This window comes from Cephus cinctus, unplaced genomic scaffold (assembly GCF_000341935.2).
Source record: "Cephus cinctus unplaced genomic scaffold, Ccin1 Ccin1_scaffold0168, whole genome shotgun sequence".
Classification (NCBI taxonomy): Eukaryota; Metazoa; Arthropoda; class Insecta; order Hymenoptera; family Cephidae; genus Cephus; species Cephus cinctus.
In genome coordinates, this window is record NW_014332892.1 from 1812130 (window position 1) to 1835615 (window position 23486).

At 38.1% G+C, this 23486-nt stretch overlaps 5 protein-coding genes and 1 long non-coding RNA gene across 9 annotated transcripts; 3 read left to right on the forward strand and 3 right to left on the reverse strand.

Annotated features, from left to right (window-relative positions):
• The first annotated feature begins 362 nt into the window (after positions 1 to 362).
• Positions 363 to 3164, forward strand: LOC107264180 (ubiquitin-conjugating enzyme E2 variant 2). Its single transcript, XM_015732167.2, has 4 exons — positions 363 to 778; positions 1182 to 1324; positions 1418 to 1543; positions 1620 to 3164. The coding sequence occupies exons 1-4, from the start codon at positions 754 to 756 to the stop codon at positions 1758 to 1760; spliced, it is 435 nt and encodes a 144-aa protein (XP_015587653.1). The 5' UTR covers positions 363 to 753; the 3' UTR covers positions 1761 to 3164.
• A 501-nt stretch (positions 3165 to 3665) lies between these two features.
• Positions 3666 to 6478, reverse strand: LOC107264178 (cytochrome c1, heme protein, mitochondrial). 2 transcript variants are annotated; one of them, XM_015732165.2, is made up of 8 exons: positions 6460 to 6478; positions 5860 to 5949; positions 5235 to 5282; positions 4918 to 5066; positions 4710 to 4842; positions 4454 to 4618; positions 4126 to 4374; positions 3666 to 4057 (listed from the first exon to the last, which is right to left on the reverse strand). In XM_015732165.2, the coding sequence occupies exons 2-8, from the start codon at positions 5929 to 5931 to the stop codon at positions 3953 to 3955; spliced, it is 921 nt and encodes a 306-aa protein (XP_015587651.1). In that variant the 5' UTR covers positions 5932 to 5949; positions 6460 to 6478; the 3' UTR covers positions 3666 to 3952. The 2 variants fall into 2 exon arrangements, with proteins under 2 accessions (XP_015587651.1, XP_015587650.1); XM_015732164.2 differs by lacking the exon at positions 6460 to 6478 and adding an exon at positions 6062 to 6217.
• LOC112493814 lies at positions 5006 to 5697 on the forward strand. The gene is made up of 3 exons (XR_003058602.1): positions 5006 to 5211; positions 5328 to 5493; positions 5637 to 5697. It is a non-coding gene; the product is annotated as an uncharacterized LOC112493814 (long non-coding RNA).
• Positions 6479 to 6529: 51 nt separating the features above from the next.
• Positions 6530 to 12847, forward strand: LOC107264175 (protein LSM14 homolog B). 3 transcript variants are annotated; one of them, XM_015732162.2, is made up of 7 exons: positions 6530 to 6809; positions 7849 to 8003; positions 8083 to 8380; positions 9360 to 9600; positions 9690 to 9986; positions 10245 to 10424; positions 10564 to 12847. In XM_015732162.2, the coding sequence occupies exons 1-7, from the start codon at positions 6689 to 6691 to the stop codon at positions 10883 to 10885; spliced, it is 1614 nt and encodes a 537-aa protein (XP_015587648.1). In that variant the 5' UTR covers positions 6530 to 6688; the 3' UTR covers positions 10886 to 12847. The 3 variants fall into 3 exon arrangements, with proteins under 3 accessions (XP_015587648.1, XP_015587646.1, XP_015587647.1); XM_015732160.2 differs by having other exon boundaries at positions 6531 to 6809; positions 10567 to 12847; XM_015732161.2 differs by having other exon boundaries at positions 6541 to 6809; positions 8083 to 8275.
• Positions 12848 to 14033: 1186 nt separating this feature from the next.
• On the reverse strand, positions 14034 to 16724 carry LOC107264176 (15-hydroxyprostaglandin dehydrogenase [NAD(+)]-like). The gene is made up of 7 exons (XM_015732163.2): positions 16343 to 16724; positions 16029 to 16192; positions 15839 to 15965; positions 15640 to 15746; positions 15383 to 15556; positions 15157 to 15311; positions 14034 to 15074 (listed from the first exon to the last, which is right to left on the reverse strand). The coding sequence occupies exons 1-7, from the start codon at positions 16344 to 16346 to the stop codon at positions 14840 to 14842; spliced, it is 966 nt and encodes a 321-aa protein (XP_015587649.1). The 5' UTR covers positions 16347 to 16724; the 3' UTR covers positions 14034 to 14839.
• A 1387-nt stretch (positions 16725 to 18111) lies between these two features.
• Positions 18112 to 22810, reverse strand: LOC107264179. Its single transcript, XM_025081640.1, has 13 exons — positions 22658 to 22810; positions 22441 to 22542; positions 22237 to 22363; positions 22046 to 22152; positions 20928 to 21101; positions 20695 to 20849; positions 20473 to 20611; positions 19635 to 19742; positions 19440 to 19566; positions 19256 to 19362; positions 19004 to 19177; positions 18770 to 18918; positions 18112 to 18683 (listed from the first exon to the last, which is right to left on the reverse strand). Exons 2-13 carry the CDS (start codon positions 22531 to 22533, stop codon positions 18536 to 18538), a joined length of 1608 nt encoding a protein of 535 aa, XP_024937408.1. The 5' UTR covers positions 22534 to 22542; positions 22658 to 22810; the 3' UTR covers positions 18112 to 18535.
• Between the last annotated feature and the right edge of the window lie 676 nt (positions 22811 to 23486).

Sequence of the window (23486 nt, forward strand, 5' to 3'; positions counted from 1 at the left end):
AGCTATCCGCCACCATTTCTACCACCTCCTAGCCTTGTAGCTTCATTCGTTTATCGGAAGAGTGCGCCACTTTGATTTTCCCTGACGTTTCTTCAAATTTGTTTACGAACTGTCATTATAATACCTAATAATTGTTTCAACAACCGTAATTGTTAGTGTTTTGTTTGATGACACACATATTACATTGCAATATCTATTCTCTTTTAGATCCATTTAATATCATCGTGACTACGTAATCCTTACTGTTTATTGTCTAATCGTACGTACGGACTTGGATCGACTGAAGTTCGAACGTAATTTCTCGAAAATCTGACTCAGTTACGCAAAGTATACAGATTCAGATTTTTAACGGACAATTTAAATAGCGCGAGGTTTACTCTGCTATTTGCTCCAATTACACTATGAACTTCATATAGATGTGATGGATTTCTCTGATATGCTTTCGTATTTCGCATTTCGTTCGCTAGTGTTTGCTAGTGTTCTGTAAAAGTATAATCCTGACGACCTCATCGTACGCCATCTAAAGCGGCTGTATCTCGTGGAAGTAGACAACCTCACGGAGGTTGGCTGAAGTTTCGCAAAGTGGAATTCACTTCGAAATTCGAGATAATTTTCTCAAGCTCGGTCCCGGGTAATGTAAGTCTCCGTATTGGAATTAACGAGTTAATTTCGAAGTAAATTCGATTGTGGCGTTGCTTGGTGCTAGTTGCTGTTACTTAGAAAAAATACTGTGTGCTGTAGAAATTCGAGATCATGGCGGTACCCACGGCCGGTGTAGGTGAGTATTATATTTTCACTTTTAATATTCGTACTTTAAATATTCTTCAATAGCTACACGATTTGCATCCCATGACAACTTGTCTAGGTTTCCACAGTTTTCGTAATTCTTCCTCCTTGAAAAAAAATGGTTAATTGACAGATCGGTCGTTTAACACTTAATCCGTCATATTTTCCAAATTATTTTTGACCAACAATTAAAAATGTATTCGATTGTTTTCACGAAAGATTGGTTACTGTCAATATGTTTCAATTCTTTAATCCGAATCATACGGAACACCATATAGCAAAATGCTACGTATTTCAGTAACGCGTAAAATGGGCAAGGTTACTCTGAAGTTGAGGAGCTAGCCTCCTGGATCTCCTAAAGTTGTAAATTTATCTTAAACTTTTTTTATGATTAGTTGTTCCTCGAAACTTTCGTTTGCTGGAGGAACTGGAACAAGGTCAAAAGGGTGTTGGCGATGGTACTATTAGTTGGGGTTTAGAAAATGATGATGATATGACCCTTACACATTGGACTGGAATGATTATTGGGCCACCTAGGGTGAGTACTTTGCATGTTTTTGTTTTGTTTTGCAAAAGTATGATCAGAAGTTTGAAGCATGGAGTATTCTGTGGTACAATATTATTCTTTCAGACACCATACGAAAATAGAATGTACAGTTTGAAAATTGACTGTGGTCAAAGATATCCAGACGATGCTCCCAATGTAAGATTTTTAAGCAGAATCAATATGAACTGTATCAACAGTACTACTGGAGCAGTAAGCATAATAATCTGAAATATTACACATTGAAAGCAAGATATTTTTAATAAATACCTGCATTTTTATGAATTAGGTGGATAATCGCAGTGTACCAGTGCTTGCTAAGTGGCAAAGAGAATACACAATTAAGACAGTGCTGCAGGAACTCCGTCGCTTGATGACACTCAAGGAAAATATGAAACTTTCTCAGCCCCCCGAGGGCAGTACTTTTTAGCCTAAACACACATAAACCTATTACCTCTTCATTTATGCGGTAGCACGAAGCAAGACCTTATTAAGGTACCAAATAATATTGCACAGGTGCCCAATGAAGAAGTATGTTAACAAATGTTCACCTTTGCAAATAAAAAGATGAAAGGTGAAAAATGCTTGGAGGATCGAACCCGTATCTTAAGTTGGGAGAGAACCGTATCACAAGGGCCATTAGACGAATCTTAGAAAAACTGAATGTCAGTTAAAAATTTGGGACTTTATAACTAAATTTATTAACAAAAGATGAAACACTTATCTTTTAAATATCACGTTCAGTTAGTATATCAAAGAACAAAGTGTTTGCGACATTTCAAAGTCTGAAGAAACACACTATTATTATTAATAATTTCCAAAAATACCGGTTCGACTCCCCAAACTCTAAAAAATTATAAAGAAGTCATATTTTGAACGTAAAAAAAACTGGAGACACGGACTGTGTAATAAAAGAAATAATCAATAAGAACAACTTATGCCTTTGACATTTTTTAAATCGAACTAATAATGTCTGTGTCGTGTACCAGTCTATTCTTCTTCCGTCTATGCACAGGTGCCATTTCAAAATTCACGGCAGTATCTCAACTTTTCTTAAAAAGTTTCAAAACTTTTACAACAGTAAGAGCAGATCTTTATTCTCTCCAACGTCACACTCTTAAATGATTTTAGTTTCGAGACGATCTGACGCGCATTGTGCAGTCATTTTACAATAAAGTAAAAAAATACAAATTTTGTGACTGTAGAGGCATTGCCCAACAATGGAAGAGTCCCACTCCCCGCAAATCTGTGCTTAATACTGGATAAATATTTACATTTAATGTGAAGTACAACTTTTACATAAAAACGATTTAATGTGTATCCAGTTAAGGCGTTTCTCCTAAAAATCGGTACATCGACGCTGAAACATGACGAGAAAGAAAATAAAAAATAGAAGATAAATTGCGTACTAGAAAACATTTATTTCAGTAGCTTCATTTATCATAGATTCGAGTCTTCTTGCAACGACGCGTCTCGATGTTGCGATAATTATAAGGACAATCGCAATGACTAATACTCGACGTTTTGTGAATTTGTTATGATCCGCTATAGACGTATCGACGATAAATAATCTATTACTCGTAATTCAAAGAAAGACACTTTCCCAAATACACAAGTAGCTTTTTAATCATTAAGTAATCAGGATTATTGTTACCTGCAACACACACCGTTACTATTAGTAATTTTATCCAAATATCAATTTTGTATATTTAATTTCTCTTTTTTTCACTCTACATTTGACCTTCTCGTACGGAAAAGAATTAATCGCATTTTTCACTTCCTCTTGTGTCATAATGGGTCCTAACGGTGGCGAAAATGAATAAAATAAAACGAATAATGAAAAATATAGATTAAAGGTATAACTAAATAAATTAGTCGAAACGTATAGTACAATCGCTTGAATTTTTTGACTATGCAGTGCAGGATATAGACACATCGTACTAACGGGAATACGTATCGAATCATTAGAATAACGCATTGTTCCTAAATGATTTTTCCACGTTTACTAAAAATTTGTGAAATTTATAAAAGAGCGCATTGGAGCTATCGTACTACATCCCTCCTTACCAGCTTCGCATTTCGATTAGTGCATTAGATCACATCCACTATCTCTAATAGTATAATTTAATGATTGTCGCTAAAGATTCAAATAATGATGGCTCGCGATCGATGAAGTCAAGCTTCGGAAGAATAAAGTCATTTCTTTAGGAAGTGTCATTGACTTTATTAAGTAACCCAAACTTACTCTTCCTTGCCTTCAAAAGTAGTACTGCAGAACCTGATTTTTCAATTGAAAAAAAAAGGAGTCAAAAGTGTAAGGTATATGCACATTAACTAAGTTTAACGATTTATTTTGATAAGACAATGATGCCATTGCTTGCGTTTATGTACATTGTACAGGTTAATTGATCTGGTATCGATGACAATCGTACGTCAGCGGCTGGTTCGAGAACGCGTAATGGCAGCCGTGCAAATGACGATGGAGTAGCCGTTAATCTTGTCAACTGTGCCTCAATTGACATTGTTTAAATTAAAAAACTACATTTTGTTTCCGGGCGGCTATCGTGATTCATACAATTTCAATGAGCTAACGTTTTAATTGATTTACGTCGCAAACTTTGACTACTTCTTTGGGACATAAACAATCTTCGTAGTTTTCAGAGTGCTGAACTTATGTCTCTTCATGTAGTAAACGACCGACAATAGAATAGAGAATATTCCAATAACCTATAATAAAAGAAACAAGGATTGATTACAACGTTAAGGGATTATGTAGTTGTGATTGCAAGTCATACCTTAATGGCCATTCGCTTCCTTGTGTCGAATTCAGGGTTTGCCGTCCACGTCAGGAATTGAGTGACATCCTTAGCAATCTGGGATGCCGTTGCTGGAGTGCCATCCTCGAATTCTAGGACTTCATCATAAATGACCTGCGCCATACCGATAGCACCACCTGGGAAGTATGGGTTGAAATACTGGCCATCCCTGATAGGAACACCAGCTGGTGGATCGCAGTATCCAGTCAGCAGCGAAAATACGTAATTCTTAAAGAGAGAAAAAATATATAACGCATAAAATTTGATTCAACAATAAAAACTGACATCTAGAATTACAGTGACAGACCTCGCCGTTGTGCCTGGCATTCACGATATAAGTTAGATCTGGTGGGTAAGCACCATTGTTAGCAGCTCGAGCAGCTTCTTCGTTGGGATACGGAGACGGAACGTGATCGGAAGGCTTTCCGGGCCGCATGAAATATTCACCCTCCTCATTGGGGCCATCTCGTATCTGTTATCATAAAAAATTATAAATTTAATTAATCCATATAGTTTTGCCAGTGCGCTTACTATTTACGAAATAGCAAAAACTTGAAACCAACCATGACTTCTTCTGCGAGGGCCTTTACTTCATCTTCAGTGTGCGTCACGTTAATGAGTTCGCGATACGCGACATACTGAAGGCTGTGGCACGCTGAACACACATTTTTATAGACTTCCCATCCTCGTCGCATGCTATAAAATTGATTATTTGAGATTAGATATCATTTTTGAAGTATATTCTTGATGAATCTTAAGAGAAAATTTTACCTAGCATGATCGTAGGCATTGAATAAACCATAAAAGGTCCAGGCATAGTTGGGAGGATGCGCTATCAAATCGGTTGCTTTGACAGAGTTATCCAAAGCATAGATCAAAGTTCCGATACCTCCAGCTGCTAATCCAACACACGTTGCAAGCTGAAATATGTAGATACCAGATACTGGCATGTTGAACTACACTGTTATTATCTTAAATATACGTATTGTTGCAGTTGTAACTTACTACCAGAAAATGATGAACGTGGAAGTAAGGAATAGGGATAGGGCAATGGATCTGCGAATAGTGAGTATATCTGAAACACCTACCGCTTTTCTACCCCTGGACCAATCTCTCACTGTAGAGAAGTTGTTAACCTGAAACATTTATAATATTATACTATATATATATTTTACATACAGACTACTAGCATGATTACTCTCTTAATATACAACAAATATGGTAAATCAGTTATCAGGGATATAAGGAGGAAACTGATATGACATTTCTCACAACTGTTAAATGACAATGACTGGAAAACTGTTAAAAAAAATCTGATCAATTACGCAACGGTAGTTCGAAAAAATCGTGAGTTATCAATTCATATCCCTTCAATGTTCAGGCATGTCTGATAATGGCAGCATCACAACTTTCAGTACGGATTGGTATTACATAACATGTATGAACTAGGTGATTAAAGTTCCTAATAAATATGTAAAATAAATTTCCAGATACAAGAGAAAGAAGTTATAAGTCTTCAAGAAAAACGCAGCAGACGATATAAAAGAATAAACGTAAGATAGCAGCCGACAAGATGGGTCGTTGCATGTACCCTTTGGAAGGACTCAGACAGGTCAATTTAAATTTAACACAAAGAATGTTATATGGAGCTCGAATTTTTGGAAATGATTAGATGGCATTCAAACAGTACAAAATTATGTGACGATAACCTACCTGATTTAACAGGGTACTAGTATTTGGTTTAAGAAGACCCGATCCACAAATCCGTCCTAACGAAGCCGCCATGTTGGCCAGAGGTGCAGTCTGCAAGAAACCTTAGTCAGTCTAGTTACCATTCTTATGTCATATCAGGAAAAGCGAACACTTGCTAAACTACCGGCTAAAATATAATGACTTAATTATGCTTTTTTCTTACGTAGCTCGCCACTCGTTAATACCGGAAGAAGTATCACAGTCTGTGAAGATTTGGGAACATCAACTCCCCGGCAGTGTAGCCAATGACCAAAACTTACCGTAAGACTCCAGTCATCCAGTACATATTTAAAATCGGAGTCCACTCTTGTTTAATTCTTAAATTAATCCCTGTTATGATTACCTACAAGATTAATTAATCCAGACTAATTTGTCAATAGTTTTATTGAGTTATTAACAATAGATATACAGACTGTGTATAAAACTCTAGTGAGCATTATTCTTTATTGCGTACTTGATGCATAGAATCGCGGTTCGATTCATATTATGTGAAATTAGTTCAAAATTTACGTAAGTACGGAAGCAGCATTAAATAATAGAAAAACATCGTTAAGTAATTACCTTTATTATTAAAAATATAAGTACATTTGTAGATTCGAAGGAGAGCAGAGTTGCATATTTCTTCAGCGTAGTCCTGCCAAGGCGTGGCGCATGCGCTGTTTTGGTTGGTAGACTTGCTAGTAGATCGCCAAGTGCTGCCGAGCATTGGTGTCAGCTGGTGATCTCGTCAGATGGTGTCGCGAATCCTATAATATCGCATCAATCGTCGTGCGGAGGAAAGAGGTTCAAGATGAGCACTGGAATGCCGGAATTAGGCTCGAAGATCAGCCTTATATCGAAGGCCGACATTCGTTATGAGGGACGTCTCTTCACCGTCGATCCTCAGGAATGTACAATCGCTTTGGCCAATGGTGAGTCTTAATCAAGATGGACACCGAATTCTGCATCGGCTCGCATTGCGGCTTCTCTTCTTTATTCCGACACTTCGATTTCCTAGCGTTTATCGTTTATTCAATTTCATTCTATCGACCAATTCTGCTTCTATTAATCCTTTGATAAACCTGGTGAATTATTTGAAGTCTTTTTCTATATTGAGCGACGGAATGACTCTTTCTTTCAGTAAAACTTGCGTACAAAACAACCGGGGTCACCCGAACCAAAGACCGCTTCTGTAACGGCTGTTTGCGCGTCTTTCGTTGCTCTGGAAATATCATTGAACAGCGTGATTTTTGGACTTGAAATTAATATGCTGTATACTTAAAATTTAATAGCAATATTTCCTAACTTCCTAACAACAATTTACGCGCGAACGAAAACGATCCATTGACTTTCCCACTGAAGCCGCGTCATTGGTTTCATCTTGGAAAGTGCGTTATTTGTTTAACGCTAGGAATAATGCATGTAGAGAATTTGACAAATTTTTGTACTCCAAACCGGTCATTTATTTACCTTTGAAGAGTTTTTGAGGATCTTCAAATTTTTTTGTAGTTATATGTGCATATGCGTATGATCGCGAGTAGTACCAATGTTTATGAAATTTGTTAATTTATTATTTGGCTTTTTTTAGTAACAAAGTATCTTAATTGAGATTAATTTTCTTTCCCATGACTGATACTTAAATGTATTCAATGTAGTATATTTATTCCATCCTAAGTCTTGTTTACTAGTTTCTTATGTCCTTAGCACCTTGAAATGACCGTTTCAAGTTAATTTCTCTTGATGATCTTTTCAAATAAGTATTAGTTTAGGGAGTAAATTACTAACTGTGGCATTGATATTCCAAATATGATTTTTTATATAAATTTAAATAGTTTAAAATTCAATATTATAAATTCAACTAAAGATTGATGATAAGATTTTTAAACATTCATTATTGCTGCAATATGTTTACAATTAATAAATTTTATATTATATACTTTGGATAAATATTTAATATATTATCTGTTCCAGTGCGCTCCTTCGGGACAGAAGATCGAGAGACAAAGTTTCAAGTAGCACCACAGAATCAGGTCTACGAATATATTCTCTTCAGGGGCTCAGACATAAAGGACATCAGGGTGGTCAACAATGTCAGCTCCATTCCTAATGATCCAGCTATTGTGCAGGTAGTTTTTTTTACTTGTGCATTAAATTCATTAATGTCAAGAGACAGTTTTTAATGCCATAAACAAAAATATTGTGCAGATGACAGTGCAGCCAACCATGGGCCAGCAATCATACCAGCCTCAACCTGGCTACGGACATCCGATGATGGGTCAGATGGGCCCGATGGGTGGCCAGTATGGTGCTCCGTATGGTATGATGGGTGCTATGGGCCCGGTAATGGGTATGCCAACCGCTGCACGTGATCCCCATGGACCCATGAATAAACAGCCAAGTGAGTTGGGCTTGGGCCCTGCCGAACCCAACGCCATCTCTATCCCAAACTCACTACCGACGGCCAACGTCGACCCATTACCAAAAGACCAATCTCTGGAAGATGGTAAACTGTTTTTGCTATAAAATATCCCTTGCCAATGCTTGCTGCTTCTTCTCTGCTACTACTTGGGTAACGCTTGATCTCCGTATATCTAATAGACACCTGCGTGATTTCATATTGCTACTAGTAATCGAACGCTCTTGTTTATGATGGCAGCTGTTGGATTTCGATAATAGTGCAAAGATACTCCGCTTGGTGCGCTTTATCCAGTTGCAGTTTTCTATCGACTCCGTAAAAAACTTGCATGCACTTTGAAACCTGCTTATAAAATCTTTTGCATTGTTTCCTTAGTTTTTTATCCTGTTTTCTATGCAAACTGAAGAGTACTCTATCATTCCTTTCCCAAACCCTATTTTCAGTTATGAGATTCAAGATCTCAAGCCATACTGAGAAAGCACATCTTATGTTTCGATTAAATTTTTTTGCTTCACGTAAAATGCCCTACTCCAAAAAAATGCATCCTGACTTAGTGCACGAAAAGCAAATATTTTCTACTTCAATAAATTCCATATAGACTTTGCTTTTCCTTTGAAGCTATATAAAGCATGATGCAATAATACATAACAAAATAGCAAGAACAGTTGGTGATGTGCATAGTCGATAGTTTTGTGTCGATGATTTGCCTTTGATATACAGGGTATACCACATCATACAGGTATCTGCCAGAGGGTGAATTTCCAGTGAGAGACTGATATTCTTTCATAAATATTATCTATTCAGATTCTTACGAAGAATTCATGAATCTGAAGGATATTGAGATATGGTATACTCTGTACTTCTATATAAATACAGCATTCAATATACAGTTCCTTAAACTACACAATAATCTGCGATTGAAGGTCTTCCTCTGGAATCCCTTTAACAAAATTAATGAAAGAAAATGGTAGAAACGTTTACTATACTCAATTGCTGCTACATTCGTTTTTCGCTTTATTGCGAGACGGCGAATAGCATCCTGGAACTTCTTTCTTTGGCATTGTAGGTGTTTTCGATTTAATAAGCGGTGGATCGCGTTCCACGACCCCGACTTCATCCTTATTGACTAGAAAGAGTCCTACGATGGATCAAGGAATTCAGGTAGGCCATCAGCAACAACAACAGCAACAACAACAACAACATCAACAGCAGCAGCAACAACAGCAAACTAATCCCAACATCATAGGAAAACACAACGACAAACCGAGCGTACGAGCCGTCCAGCCTCCGCATCGCGATCGGGAAAAGTATGATACGATTTTTTGGAAAACATTTACAATTTAAAACGTCACTGGCTTACGAAGAATATGTTAAAATATTGCACGATATCTTTCAGTCATGGAAGTGGACGAACTGGAAGTGGTATGTCGCAGTACAGCGAAGGAAAGCGTGATGTAATGAAGCATGATGGTCATCTTCAAGGTCCAGGTCATATTCATCCACCTCATGGACAAAATGGCCGTGGAAATCGCGGCGGATGGATTGGCCGTGGAAACATGCGTGGTAGAGGGCGAGGTCGCGGTGGTTTTCGGCCCAATCAACCGGGTAATGCTAATATCAAACCCAAGAACACACTTAAGTTCGATAACGACTATGACTTTGAACAAGCCAACACTGAATTTGAGGAGTTGAGGTAGGTGTCAAATGTGAAATTAATTTAATATTACATGCTTTATTGAAAGTGTAGCATGGACTATGACGGGTATGTTTCATATCAGTTGAAACGACTAATGCGTGTTCCATGCAATATTAACGAAGTACGTTATTAAAGTCTTCGCGTTACAATTATACGTAAAAGACTTACGCGTCGTATCGACATTATCTTTTAATTAACGTGGCGATATAGCTTCAAGGAAATGGATTCTTTGTGATTCTTGTCATTGTATCTCAGATCTCAATTGGCGAAGACGAAAATCGATGCTGGAACGGAAAACGAGAAGAAGGATGACAGTGGCAACGAGACCGGAGCCGGCGAAGGCGAACCAGAGGAGGAACCGGAAGTCGTTCACTACGACAAATCCAAATCCTTCTTCGACAACATAAGCTGCGAAGCCGTCGAGAGGAGTAAAGGGTCAGTATCAATGAATATCATTGGGCTTTTATCTTTATTACATTCATGTGTATCCACGTGTTTACTATACGCGGCCTGTTATGTAAGTAAGGCTAAGTCCGGGAATAGCGAAAAACTATTACATTCTCAACTCCGGCAGAAGATCCCAACGTACGGACTGGAGGACCGAGCGCAAACTGAATTCCGAGACGTTCGGTGTGGCTTCGACGAGACGCGGCGGTTTCCGTGGCCGTGGTTATTACAATCGCGGAATGGGTGGGATGTACCGAGCTGGCGGAGGTGGTGCTGGAAGCGGTGGTGGTTTCCGTGGTGGTTATCGAGGTAACAGAGGTGGAAATCGCAAACCCGCCAATCAGATCCAGAACAATCCAGCCAGCCAGAATCGTACCAGCAGCAACGAGCAGCCGACATCGTCCCAGCCGCAACAACAGAACAATCGCTTGGTAACCGGAACTGCGTAAACGCGTCTGGTGCAGCTTGCGATTACTACTACTACTAAATAAGTATTTACTAGCGAGTAAGATTTTTACAATACGTGCTCTGCTGCCCTTGGACTGATACGAATTCGAGTCTGGCAATCGTTAGTTGTGTAGTGGTCTTACGGATTTAATTCTAGATTATCCTACACAGGATTGCGTTCGCTGTGGATTGAGGCAGGCCTGACGTACATGCGGTTTAGTCGCAAGACGCAAGATATGCGTCGCGCGAGAGGACTCTACTGGCGCACAGGACTCCATATCGACGCGACACTTCCCAATCCCAAATATTCGCGATTCGCGGTTCGTTGCAGGATCAATCGTGATCGTTGATACTCGATATCTAAAAGAGAAACCCGTTTCCCCGGCATCTCGCAAGGACGAGCACCGCATCGTCGACATCCTCTGTACCTGGGGAACTCGTGAATTATTATACTTCATCCTCTTGCTTTCTTTTATTTTTTTTTTTTTTTTATATTTTGCTTTCTACCTCACGTGTAGTCTGTCTATTGAGACACGGAGACTGTCTGCCGGGGAGGTCTTCTTCAGGGACATTTTCTTTTTCTTTTTTCTACGAAACGCGATAATCCCCCACGGCAGAGAACATGCGTGATCGTTCTTGCGAAGATCCTTTGATATGCTGGGACGTAGTTTTTTTTAGTGGCTAATAATCAGACTTGAATATACCGGGGACACGGTGGTTCTTTACTTTTTTTTTTTGTAAATTTCTTTTTTTTTCTCCTTATATCGGTCTTCCTCATAGTCGCAATCTCGACAGAGGAAGTATGGCGCATCCGGCCTTTCGCGAAGCATGGCAAAATATATAATATACGGAAAGGAAGTTTTAACGATGGTGGCCCCGATGCTGGACATTTTGGTGTTGTTGGATTGTATCCGCGTGACGGAAGTGAACGGAATATTTTATCGCGACGGTTTTCGCGAATGCCGGATGACGATAGGCTAACGGGTGGCGTTTCGCGAAATAAATATTTAGTATACGGCGAATGTTACGTGCACGAAAGACGGTTTAAGATTGTAAAGAAAAAAAAAAAAAGGAGAAGATGACCATGTAGAGAAAAAAATGAAAAAAAAAAACAAAGAAAAAATATAATAGAGGTTAGAATTCTCGTGAAACCTATGCGGAGTTTGACGCAACTTTGTGCGCGAGCTAAGAGCCCCAGAACTCCGGGATGGATTTGATTATAAATATTGTAATACCACGTCTCGGGTCACGTGGTAAAATAATTAATAATATCGAACGCGCGAGTATTGGCGCTTAACAATTTCTAAAGGATGTGTAAAACTTATGTTGTAAGTAGGCAATTTTTGGCAGACGAGGGTTCACGTCGCGGACGTATGGCGAAGACACGAGAAACCGTGCAGACTATTTTGATGAAAGTTACGCGTAACGGGAATGTTCGTCGAATGTTTTAATGGGACCGCGATTAAATTGATTAAGCTTTCGGACACGTGACAAATTAAATGGAGTACCCGGACGTACCTCGGCCAATACATAGGATATAAGCGTAAGTCTATTTGCTAGAATTATAAATACAATTTATAGTCGAGGTGACAAAAAAAAAATGAAGGAGTTCTACCGTGCACGGTTTTTCCTCCTCCACCTCCCCAACGCGACCGACCGCCCCCACTAGATCGCATAGATATTTGTCGTTATCCTTTAGGCTATTGCGATTATTACGTGCTCCTCGACGAGAGGCAGCGCGATAACCTGAGCTCGACTATGAATCTTGTAAATTGTCGATTGTCAAATCGTAATCAGTTAGAGAGACCAAGGAGGCCGCGCGTTGGAAGTTCGTTGGTTGCACGAAAAAAGAAAATTAAGAAAAAAAGAAGAAAAAATGATTGTGAAAGGAGGTAATGATAACGATAGGAATTAAGGTGGGATCGAATAAGGTGTATAAGTTAATATACGAATGTGAAACACGAGATACGAGTGACAATTATGGTTTTTTGACGCTAGAGAAGATGCGTATCCTGTCGCCAGTAGATTAGGACAAATATACATTGATATTCCGAATCAATCAGAAACTATTTATTTAAGAAGATGACCGTAAACGAGAACAAAGCTGAAATGAAATTGTTTTACTTTTATATACTTAATGAGCGAGCGAGAGAGAGAGAGAGAGAGAGAGAGATTTTCATTTCAAAACTTTGTGAAACGTTATGTCGTTTCCAGTGTGTTGCGAGTGTTTTTGCCGACTGCGACGTAATCTCTAAGCCTCTGACATCGGGCGTTGGCGTCGCTGCGATTTTCATTTCAAAACTTTGTGAAACGAACAAAGCTGAAATGAAATTGTTTTACTTTTATATACTTAATGAGCGAGCGAGAGAGAGAGAGAGAGAGAGAGAGATTTTCATTTCAAAACTTTGTGAAACGTTATGTCGTTTCCAGTGTGTTGCGAGTGTTTTTGCCGACTGCGACGTAATCTCTAAGCCTCTGACATCGGGCGTTGGCGTCGCTGCTGTTGTCATGTGATTTTTCCCTTGTTCCGACAAACTCCTTTTATCACGCATTTTCGATCTTTTGCTTTGTAGTTCGAGACTTAGCGAGATTTGGGTATTGGCCGGTGACGTTTGACTTGAATTGTTTTGGGGGGAGGATACTGGGAAATTCGTAACTGACGGCAGCGAACGTGCGCGCACGGCATAAAAGAAAAAGAGTAAAATTAAAGAAACGCATGGTAATACTATTGAACCCTCTGGAAAAAGAGAACGGAAATATTGAGATACAGTGAAGAGACGAGATAAGCAAGAACGAAGAAGAGAACAGAGTTAATCTAAATAGATTGTCCGCGGTTGTTATTTTTATATGGCTCCTGCGGAGAGCCTCCATTGATATCCTGAAATTCCTCTGATCCCTCAGACGCATTTCCCTTTAGCCTTATAGCAACATCCGTACTCTCTTGTACCCTTGAACCGATCGACCACCCCCCATTCCTCTACTCCCCTGTACCCCAATTTTCAAATTATATACCTAGAGATTTAGTTGGATAATTATATTAAATCGAAACCTTAAGTTTACAAGGAAAGGTAATAATGGAGAAAATAGGTTACGAAAGAAAAAAGGAAGTAAAGTTCGTGGCAAAGAAAATACAATTATATAAGAAACATATGGAGGAAAAAAAACGTAAGTTTTAAGTTTCATCACATACACGCATGGAAAACATGGGTGCGCGCGATTTTCTGACAATGAATGTTTTGTTTTTGTACAGTGGATATTGTGATTCCCGATGCTGAATAATACTGAGATAATGAAATAATTAATCGTTTCAATTTCATATATTCATGTACATACTTTATCCTTCTCTTCTCCTTTTCTTCTGAAATTTGCTTCATCTAATTATTATTATTATCATCATCGTCATCAGTATCATCATTGGCCATGTCAGTCTCCCTTACCCTCCCACTGGTTTATTTTTAAGAAATAATTGTCAAGAGCATATCGAAGCTATTTTTAAAAATTATTATTCGTTTATTCATTTTTTAACTTTATTTTCATATTTATTCCTAACTTTATTCGCACCTCTCTCCGTTTCGAGGAGTCATCGCACTTTTATCTTACGTCAGTCGTAAAACGCATGTTCACAACGAGTGCATTTGTCAATTTAGATGAATCGGAGGGATCGTTAAAAAAAAAACAAGAAGAAAAAATAGACTTAGATCTTTGGGAATCACTAGCTTTCGTTACTATAATACCGAGTCCCAGTGACTTTCTTTCTGTATCTTCCGTCGTGCTGGGCTTCTCGAAGGTATTGCAGTCTCGCGGTTCTTCAGAGAGACGTCTATCCGAATCTAATAGATCCTACCGGTGATAGATGGCAACACGTGTCACCTGACACTCGTCTCTCCAACCGTGCACTGGAGAATTCGATTGGGATAAAAATTGGTGCGCACAATGGCGACGTTTTATAGTTTTCGTTAAGCACAACTCATCAAGCCGGTTCTCGTATTGTCGCACTCTTCACGAATCGGTCGACCGTGTTGGATCTTTACTGTCTCTACGACCGTAAAGTTGTTCTTGTAATGACGGCGCAGACTACGAAATTCTGGCACGTAAACTTCGTAAGGTGATTCGCCACTCTCGATTACCCAGATGCTACCGGGTGCGCCGACTCTAAGGATCAACATAAGTCCTTGCGCCACCACGAATGGTCTGACAATGAGAATAATTGATTAGTCGTTAAGGAATAATCAGTGAAATTTGCTTCATTAAAAGTGGCTGATAAGAAACTTACGTTTGTATCGTGACGTGCTCCAGGTTCTTTACAAAGTCTGCTTTCATCACTCGGGATAACAATTTGTTGGGACTTTCTACTGTCAGGGCAGTCTCGGTCAATCCTGGACAGAGTGTCAGGACGCGCACTCCAGATTTCTCGAAGCGTTGGGGTGACTGTAAGTTATATAAACAAATAGTCAAGATGATAACAATTGTTTTGAATTTTTTTTTAAAGGACAACTCACCGAGAGCGATGCGGAAAGTCCGATTATTGCGTGTTTGGTTGCCGTGTAAACCGGAAGTTGTGCACTTATGGTATAATCAACGTGCTGAGAGACGTTTATTAAGATTCCACCACGGCCGCCCTTGTCCAGTCCCATGTGGTCCATAGCCAGCATCGCTGTTGACAGCATACCGGTCTGCAAAATATATCTTGTCATTTATAAAACTCTTTTCCCACTGTTTGATAATTTTTGTCATCTTTTTTTCTTCGCAGACTCACGATGTTCACGGATATTTCCTTTTCCCATCTTCGCTCGTCTAGGATCCCAGCATTGTTGATCACTATGTCGATTCCGCCCATCTTCTGGGAAGCTTCTTCGAAAGCATCTACAAGTTAACAGGAGCGTTGATACATACTGGATCAAGGGATCGATTGATTATCCGATATTTCGACAGATTATAGACGGTTGGCTAATTACCAATCATTTTGTCCTGTTGCGAAACGTCGACGTTGATGAAGATGGCTTTATCCTTCCCGTAGACTTTCTCGATACCGTTTAACGTGCGAATCCTGGCGTCATCGTTGATATCGAGTATAGCGATTCTCTGGGAGAATCAAGACACACGTCATTCACAATTTACAATAAACAAATATTCGTGATTACTCACCTTTGCGCCGTGCTGCAGAAATTGATTGACGAACGCAAAGCCGAGACCCGTGACTCCTCCAGTTACGAGGACATTTTTTCCAGATATTACAGAATTAATCGCTTGGAGCTCCTTTGCCTTCTCGCAGGCCGACGAACGACGTCTCTTCATGTTAGATTCAGCGACTGCACAGTGTTCAATAGTCATTTAATTCATTACTAATCGCAATGACAGTACTTTAATTACCGTATAGATGTCTATGCAATAATCTAAATTGTATAGTTATCTCCTAGTAACGCAATTCTCGAATTTTAATTATCGATGCTTCAACGTACCCATTTTTTAATGTAACGCGGCTGTCTCTGTGGCTTCTCAAAAGGATCTTGTAAGAACTGAACTTCTCGGCAGCTTTGCAAACGGTATTTATATGCGATTCTAGCGGGTGTCATAAAGTCATTGATGATTACGCTTTGCGAATGTATTGCGAGTCTCATGAGTTAGTGAGGCACGAGCGAGATGCACTAATACGACTTAGAAGTGTTCATATATGTATATACACGTGAAGTGAAACGACGTACACGAAATTTTAAAAGACGAAGCATCTCGAAGTCTCGGTCTTTAATGATTATATATTTTATCTGTCGGAGATAGTTGTTAAAAAAAAGAATGACCGGATGAAATCGCATCGTGCGTGTCATATAATTTCCGGGAATCGAAGATGTCACAGCAGAAGTCAAGTTGTCAGAAGATACTTTACTTTGTTCTTGGTGTCATTTATGTACATGCAAGAAGCTTGTGTACAACTTTATTGATTTTTCATTGATGGATTTGTCATGGCGACTGTGGCGAGTGTCAAACGCGTGGCATCAGACAATCCACGTCACGAGGTTATATGTATTTTCTCGAACCTGATGAACCCGACGCTTCATTCTCTCTTTTATTTATTTTCTAAGCGATAATATACGCGATCATACCCAGCGCGTGTCTCAGGCAGGACTTGTAAGGTAATATTTAAAATGGCTGTGATAAGTGTTGTAAACATTGGCATTTTTAAAAATCATTTTTCTTTTATCTCGTATGCTGATTTCCAATACGATGCTTACGTGTATCTTGCGTTGGTGGACGAGGAATTATGGTAAAAGATAAAATAGATGACGAGTAACGCTTTACTATTATCGTGATTAATTACGTTTTCATTGCGTATCTTAAATTTATGGGTATTTTTTTCTTATGGCAATTACTTTTTAACGCGTGAAAATATTTTCTCTTGTGTAAAATTGACGTTCGTTTAAGAAATACTTAGAGATTAGACGATTACGTAAATATCCAACGGATTGATTATCGCGTGAACTTTTCTAATTCTTTTTGGAATGTTTACATGAGTTCTAGGGCGAACGGACGTTACGACTGATACTTCGAATGTTTTATATAAAAATTTAGACTAGTTTACAATTGTATCTTTATTTGTCGAAAGGACGCTCAGGGATACCAACAGACATCGGTACTGAATCAACAATTCTTGTCTGCGGTTCAAAGCGATCTCGATTGAACTTTATACCCTTGATAATTGAACTGAAAATAACTTCTACTTGAGACAGAGACGCTAGGCGCTTGTCTTTCTTGTAATTTTTTTTTAATGAAATCTATTGTTCAATCACATATACGCGCTAATTAGAGGAGACCTTCGGTAGCTTCGAGAATTCAAATTGTATGCTCGTTAAGAATTTTTAATAGAGGGAAAGTACAATTGGAATGAAATTAAAGCCTTCTACGACGTATAGCGAGCTTTGATTTAATGTCATTTAATGATATTTGCGTAATAACCAAGATTTATCAAAAACCACTCAAGGACTGATACTTTTTTGTGGACCCCCTAAACTTGAAATGCCCCACCGAATATTATATTCCTCGAGTCAGGAGGTTATCGTAACCGACCTAATTAGCGGACAGCGAAAAATCGGCTGATTTATAAAACTCGCGATTAGTTCGGTCTTGGGAACGTCATCGATCGACCGTAAATTTTTTTTACGTTTTTTTTTTCCTCTATCCGATCAGTTGATTATCTTTTAAAGGTTGTGGATTCGTAAGGAATGATCTCAACATGTTTTCTCTTTAACGAAGTATACATTTATTTCTTATAGATTAGATAACAATATATTTATATACCCTTACGTGTATTATTTTGAAAGCGTCCAGTAACGACGATATAGGAGACTTTAAAAAAATGAGCCTTAAATTTCGCTACTATTTGTGACATAAATTAGAATGGATATTCGAGTGAAGAATTTGATTTATTTATCTATCACAATATTTGAGCATTTTTGTCGGTCATTCAGCATGGGTCAAATCAAAATAAAAATTCTGACTACAGGGCTTATCAACGCTTGCGTCAGATGATAAAGGTGCCCCCTAATCTGTGTCTCTCTTGAATCTTCTACGCGACAGGACCAAATGAAATTTGACGTTATTAATGATAATGCCGGGCTTAATTATATATAAAAAAAAAAAGAAGAATCGACAATAGTACACTAGATATCTTCCACTTGCACACATTTCCTTGGCAGTGTATTTGGCAATTGTATCTCGTACACCGGTTTGCTGTTTTCGCTCACCCAGACGCTGCCATTTTGAGCGCATCTAATCATATAAACGAGGCCATGAGCAACGCTTTCCACCCTGTAAATATTTTCTTGTCAATGCAATCTCTCATGATTACTATACCATATTTTTATAATGTTAATAATTACAACTGAATTTTTTACCTCTGCGGTGAAAAATTTTCTATAGCTTTCACAAAACCTTCGGAATCCTCAATGTTCTCTGCATTCAAATTCTCTATGGACGATCCTGCAGTGAGACCCGGACACAGCACCACCACCCTTACTCCGCTTCTTTGGTAATGATAAGTATGCTGGAAGACACGGATGGAAATTAATATAAGGAATTTCTAAATGAGCGAGATGCTTGGGAATCTTAAAAAATTTTTAAATGTTTACCGCGAAGGATCGACTGAAACTCAGGACTGCGTGTTTGGCAGTTGCGTAAGCCGGAAGTAAAGGGAAACCGTCGAGCCCGAGAATCGACGCTACGTTCACGATGACTCCACCCTTACCGCCTAAGTCCTTACCCATTTGTTGGATACCTAAGAGGGTAGCTCGAAAAACTGCTGTCTTCGTTATATAAGGAATAAAAAAAATTTTAACTCCTTACTCACATGTCAATAAATTATTATAAAATAATATGCTTACCACGTTGACGTCTATAGCTTTGTTGAATGTCACTTCGTTTATTGTTTCTGCATTGTTTATTAAAATGTCTAAACCTCCAAGAGCAGTTGTGGCTTCCTTGAAGATTTCTAAAGAGTAAATAGATAATTAATGACTGCGACTCACATTTCGTTAAGTTATCGCTGGTTAATTGGTCAGTACTAACTGTCGAATTGGGACGAATTCGTCACGTCACAGCTTAAATACAATACACGATTTTTTCCAAATTCGGAATTCAGCGTTTCCGCGGCCACGCGTCCTATACTTTCTTGATCATCTATTAGAATAACCATCTGAAATTCGAATGATATTCTTATGAACTAGATTCCGCTTTAAGGTTATGTTTATCGTTCCTACTTACCGCTGCGCCATTGCGCAGTAATTCTCTGGCGAAGGCTAAGCCTAGGGTATTAACGCCACCAGTGATAATAGCCTTTTTGTCTTTAATTTGCATATTTTGGTCCTTGGTCTACCGTACGAGTATTTTCTGGATTGTCTTATCAATAGCCTCAACAATGAGAAAGCACTGGAGTAAACTTTGCACTTTGACAGAATCACTTATTACTCTCTTTGATATCGTTTCTTATTTTTTTCCTCTTGAATCCTCTGTACAATCTTCGTACTGTATTCGTAGCCTTACTACCGAACAACTAGGGAATGATTGTTGTATTTAATATTAAAATTATGTATCACAACGCTGACAGTTTACTCACTGCGTTTAGTTCGACTTATGCTTCATTCGTAACCTATAAAGCTTGATGCGTCCCCACGAACTGATATAAAAGACTTGTGTACGCTTTTGCCGTTTAACCTTTAAACTTTGACTGATATCGTAATACGAAATATTTTCGTCGTTTGTCGCGAATCCACAGATTCATTTTCTTGACGTTTCCCAATGTCAGTTACTGTTGCCGTCCAATCGGTGACCTTATTGCTCCTTATGCTCTTATGATAATCAGTGAGTTACCGGCGTCATTAACGAGTTTGTTTTTTTAGAAGCTAATTGGGACAGTTACCCACAGAAGATTTTGATACTTTGAAAGGTGGGTGTGTTCGTGATTTCTAGGTGTTCTGGTCATTCTACTTTATTTATAAGATAAACATATATCTGTAAAAACATTTTTAATTATTAATAAACGTAAAAGGTCCTCAGGCTGTTCGGTCGAATAGGTTAACGAAGCTTTCTGTAAGACGATTTAATCATCACGAGAAACCTTGAGGGTGTGTCGTTCTGGAATACGAACTTCGTAAACGGGTTCTCCACCTTCGGATACCCAGATGGTTCCGTTTTTGGCATTTTTTAGGATGTGTACCATGCCTTGTGACACGTTGTCTACCCTGAATGATGACGCAAAGTCAATATCACATATTGGCAATATAATGAACTTAGCAGATCGGCTAATTTTATTTTGGGGACTCACTTTTGCACCGGTAAGGTCTTGAGTTCCTTTAGTGCATCTTCACTGGGAACCCAGCTCAAGAGTTTTTTAGCGGCTTCCGAAATCAGGGGAGTAGTGGTGACACCTGGGCACATGGTCAGAATTCTCACACCGGTTTTTTCGTAGTAATAAGAATCCTGTGAAATGATATTTTATATGTGTCAAATTATCTTGGCTGTTATTATATTATATTTTTTAGCCAGACAAATACTCACTCCGAAACTTCTGCTGAGACCAATCACGGCGCATTTCGATGCCGAGTAACAGGGAGCGGTGACAATCGGGTCGAGACCAACGATGGAAGCAATGTTCACAATGGTGCCGCCGTTGTGACCTTTCTCCTTGCTCAAATAATCGTATCCCAAAAGAATACCACGAATCACGCCATTCTGTTATGGAAAAATATTGTATTTACAATCATTGTAAAACATTAATTTTTTTTCTGGTAAATAACTATTGGTCATATTGTAACGGGTATTTATTTTTTAATTAATCTCAAAAATGGAAATAATGTTTACTTAGTATTCACGTGTGTTAATCGGCTCCCATTAGAATGCTTGCTCTTCTACAGAACTCTAATCGAATGACGATTAAAACAAAGCGCCTATATTTTATCAGCATCTAATACGAATTAAAACGTTGTCGAATATTAAGTTTTACCATCGTCATCCATTTCTATAGAAACACGATGGTGACAAAAAAAGATATAAACGGATGATGCAGTCGAAATAGAGTCGATCCGAAATAAAGGCACTATACCCTAATTGAAAATACGAAAGCGGTAAAATGAAATATTTAATTTGTTGAATGTTGTTAAAAATTATTATCGTTCGACGTATCTAGAAGTTATTTGCGCAATTAGTATGCATGCTTTCGCAACATCAGACCTAATCAGCTGATAATATTTTCAAAACAAAATAAGGTCACATGTATATATATTGCAATGTTTAAGACTGGCATTTCAACTAATTTATCAGTTGAATGAATGTGATGCTTTTAAGATCACATTCCGAAATTTACTGCCACCACTGCGGGCCTGGCCGTGTCACGGTTCATTGCATGTTGGTAAAGAAGGACACAACGAAACTCGTAGTACTTCCAAACGAATTTCGAAACGTATATTACATGTATGAAATTTTCTTTATCGACTGCTTTTTCTAGTCATCATAATTCATAACCTTTGAGAAATTTCATTGACTTTAACTTATAATATTTCTTTAACATAATAGTTGACAATCGTTTATTAATGTTTCAGTCCTTTAATCCCCAATATATTTGTTACCTATAGCAATTCAAAAATAAGTTTTATGCACTATGTTGATGTATTACGTACTATGTTGATGTCATTCATTTTTTCCCAATTACTGTCATCTGAAATTCCAGCATTGTTGATAACGATATCCAATCCCTTGAAAGTCTCATAGGTCTTCTTGAACCCATCTAAATAGAGAGTGAGAAATATAACCGTATAGTGGAGTTTCCTAATGATATTTTTTCGTCGAAATTGAAAATTTAATTTACTACCTTCAAACTCTTTAGATTTCATGACGTCAACGGGAAGGAAGATGACTTTATTCTCGCCAAATTCAGAATTCAAATTCGCCGCTGATTTTTCACCGCCTGAATTTGGCAGATCAAGAATTGCTATATGCTGAAAATTCATCGATCATTAACTCGAGTATATTCACGATAAACAATATGAAATCCATACGAGCATCCAATACTCACGGCAGCTCCATTCCGAAGAAGGTCTTGGGCGGTGGAATAGCCAATACTGTTTGCTGCACCAGTAATCAATACGATCTTATCCTTGATCCCCATCTTCACTCTCTATCGGTAACAAAATAAATATCATGCTATGATAAACGCTATTTTCCTAAATATATTCAAGTGTAGGCGCTATCGGTATTTCGTTGTATATATCAAAGTAATCTTAGCTAAGTACTTATAACCTTATTATTAACAAGACTGCACTATACGAACAGGTGGTTCGACTCACGGAGCAGAATATTCAGCGACTGTGGATTTTGAAAGACACGGAGAGAATAATATGGAGAAAACTAATTAAGTCGTTATTGAATTGAAGTTTATCTCGGCTGATACTCTGCGTGTGACGTTATACGATTGATGAAAAATAAAAATAATATCCATCCCAAGCAGCAATAAGTATTTATGAAATGTATTAAAAATAGTTGCAGAGTTCAAATAAGGTTGTATTCAATATAGAACATCACTAAGATATTGTACGGATATACATATAATTTACAACATCGAATGCATAATATTACGTGACGTCTGATTAATGTTGCTTACTCGATATTTAAATGGTGATATAATTACAATATTTAATCGAAATGGTTTTTATTTTTTATCTTTCTACTTCTACCCAGTTGGGTTGGCAGATTTTACGCGGAATATTATTTATATAGAATTTACATTCTTATAGTGAATTCTGGTAAAGGTTTAATTCTGATCAGATAGTTTTAGGATACTATTAGTACGTTCAAGGTAAGTACTTTGGAATTCCTGGCACGGACCCGCCAAGTAGTACTCGATAAGGAATCACCTGAAGTTTTAATAATTATTAAATGACCATTAAATCATAATCAACTACGAGAAACAGTAGTAATGTAAAAGAGTAGTGAAAACGTTATAGGAAATTTTGAACATACAATTAAAATGATGGGCCAGTAGTACAATAGATCATATAATAGGCAAACATGTAGTGACTTATGTACTTGGCCTCAATAATATGATATCAATACTTTTTGTTA

Excerpts from the sequence above, each read along its gene's own strand:
- LOC107264178 (XM_015732165.2), bottom strand. The coding sequence starts at position 5,931 with ATGGCGGCTTCGTTAGGACGGATTTGTGGATCGGGTCTTCTTAAACCA. Across the intron at positions 5,283-5,859 it reads CTAGTACCCTGTTAAATCAG|GTTAACAACTTCTCTACAGT; the intron begins GTAGGTTATCGT and ends TAAATGTTTCAG. Across the intron at positions 4,375-4,453 it reads ATGCCAGGCACAACGGCGAG|AATTACGTATTTTCGCTGCT; the intron begins GTCTGTCACTGT and ends TCTCTCTTTAAG.
- LOC107264179 (XM_025081640.1), bottom strand. The coding sequence starts at position 22,533 with ATGGGGATCAAGGATAAGATCGTATTGATTACTGGTGCAGCAAACAGT. Across the intron at positions 20,612-20,694 it reads AAGACCTTACCGGTGCAAAA|GGTAGACAACGTGTCACAAG; the intron begins GTGAGTCCCCAA and ends GTCATCATTCAG. Across the intron at positions 19,178-19,255 it reads AAGCTATAGACGTCAACGTG|ACAGCAGTTTTTCGAGCTAC; the intron begins GTAAGCATATTA and ends TATATAACGAAG.
- LOC107264176 (XM_015732163.2), bottom strand. Across the intron at positions 15,557-15,639 it reads AGGAAATATCCGTGAACATC|ACCGGTATGCTGTCAACAGC; the intron begins GTGAGTCTGCGA and ends TATATTTTGCAG. Across the intron at positions 15,312-15,382 it reads GACTTTCCGCATCGCTCTCG|TCACCCCAACGCTTCGAGAA; the intron begins GTGAGTTGTCCT and ends TATAACTTACAG.
- LOC107264175 (XM_015732162.2), top strand. The coding sequence starts at position 6,689 with ATGAGCACTGGAATGCCGGAATTAGGCTCGAAGATCAGCCTTATATCG. Across the intron at positions 8,381-9,359 it reads AGACCAATCTCTGGAAGATG|GTGTTTTCGATTTAATAAGC; the intron begins GTAAACTGTTTT and ends TTGGCATTGTAG. Across the intron at positions 9,601-9,689 it reads CCGCATCGCGATCGGGAAAA|TCATGGAAGTGGACGAACTG; the intron begins GTATGATACGAT and ends GATATCTTTCAG.
- LOC107264180 (XM_015732167.2), top strand. The coding sequence starts at position 754 with ATGGCGGTACCCACGGCCGGTGTAG. Across the intron at positions 1,325-1,417 it reads TGATTATTGGGCCACCTAGG|ACACCATACGAAAATAGAAT; the intron begins GTGAGTACTTTG and ends TTATTCTTTCAG. Across the intron at positions 1,544-1,619 it reads TCAACAGTACTACTGGAGCA|GTGGATAATCGCAGTGTACC; the intron begins GTAAGCATAATA and ends TTTATGAATTAG.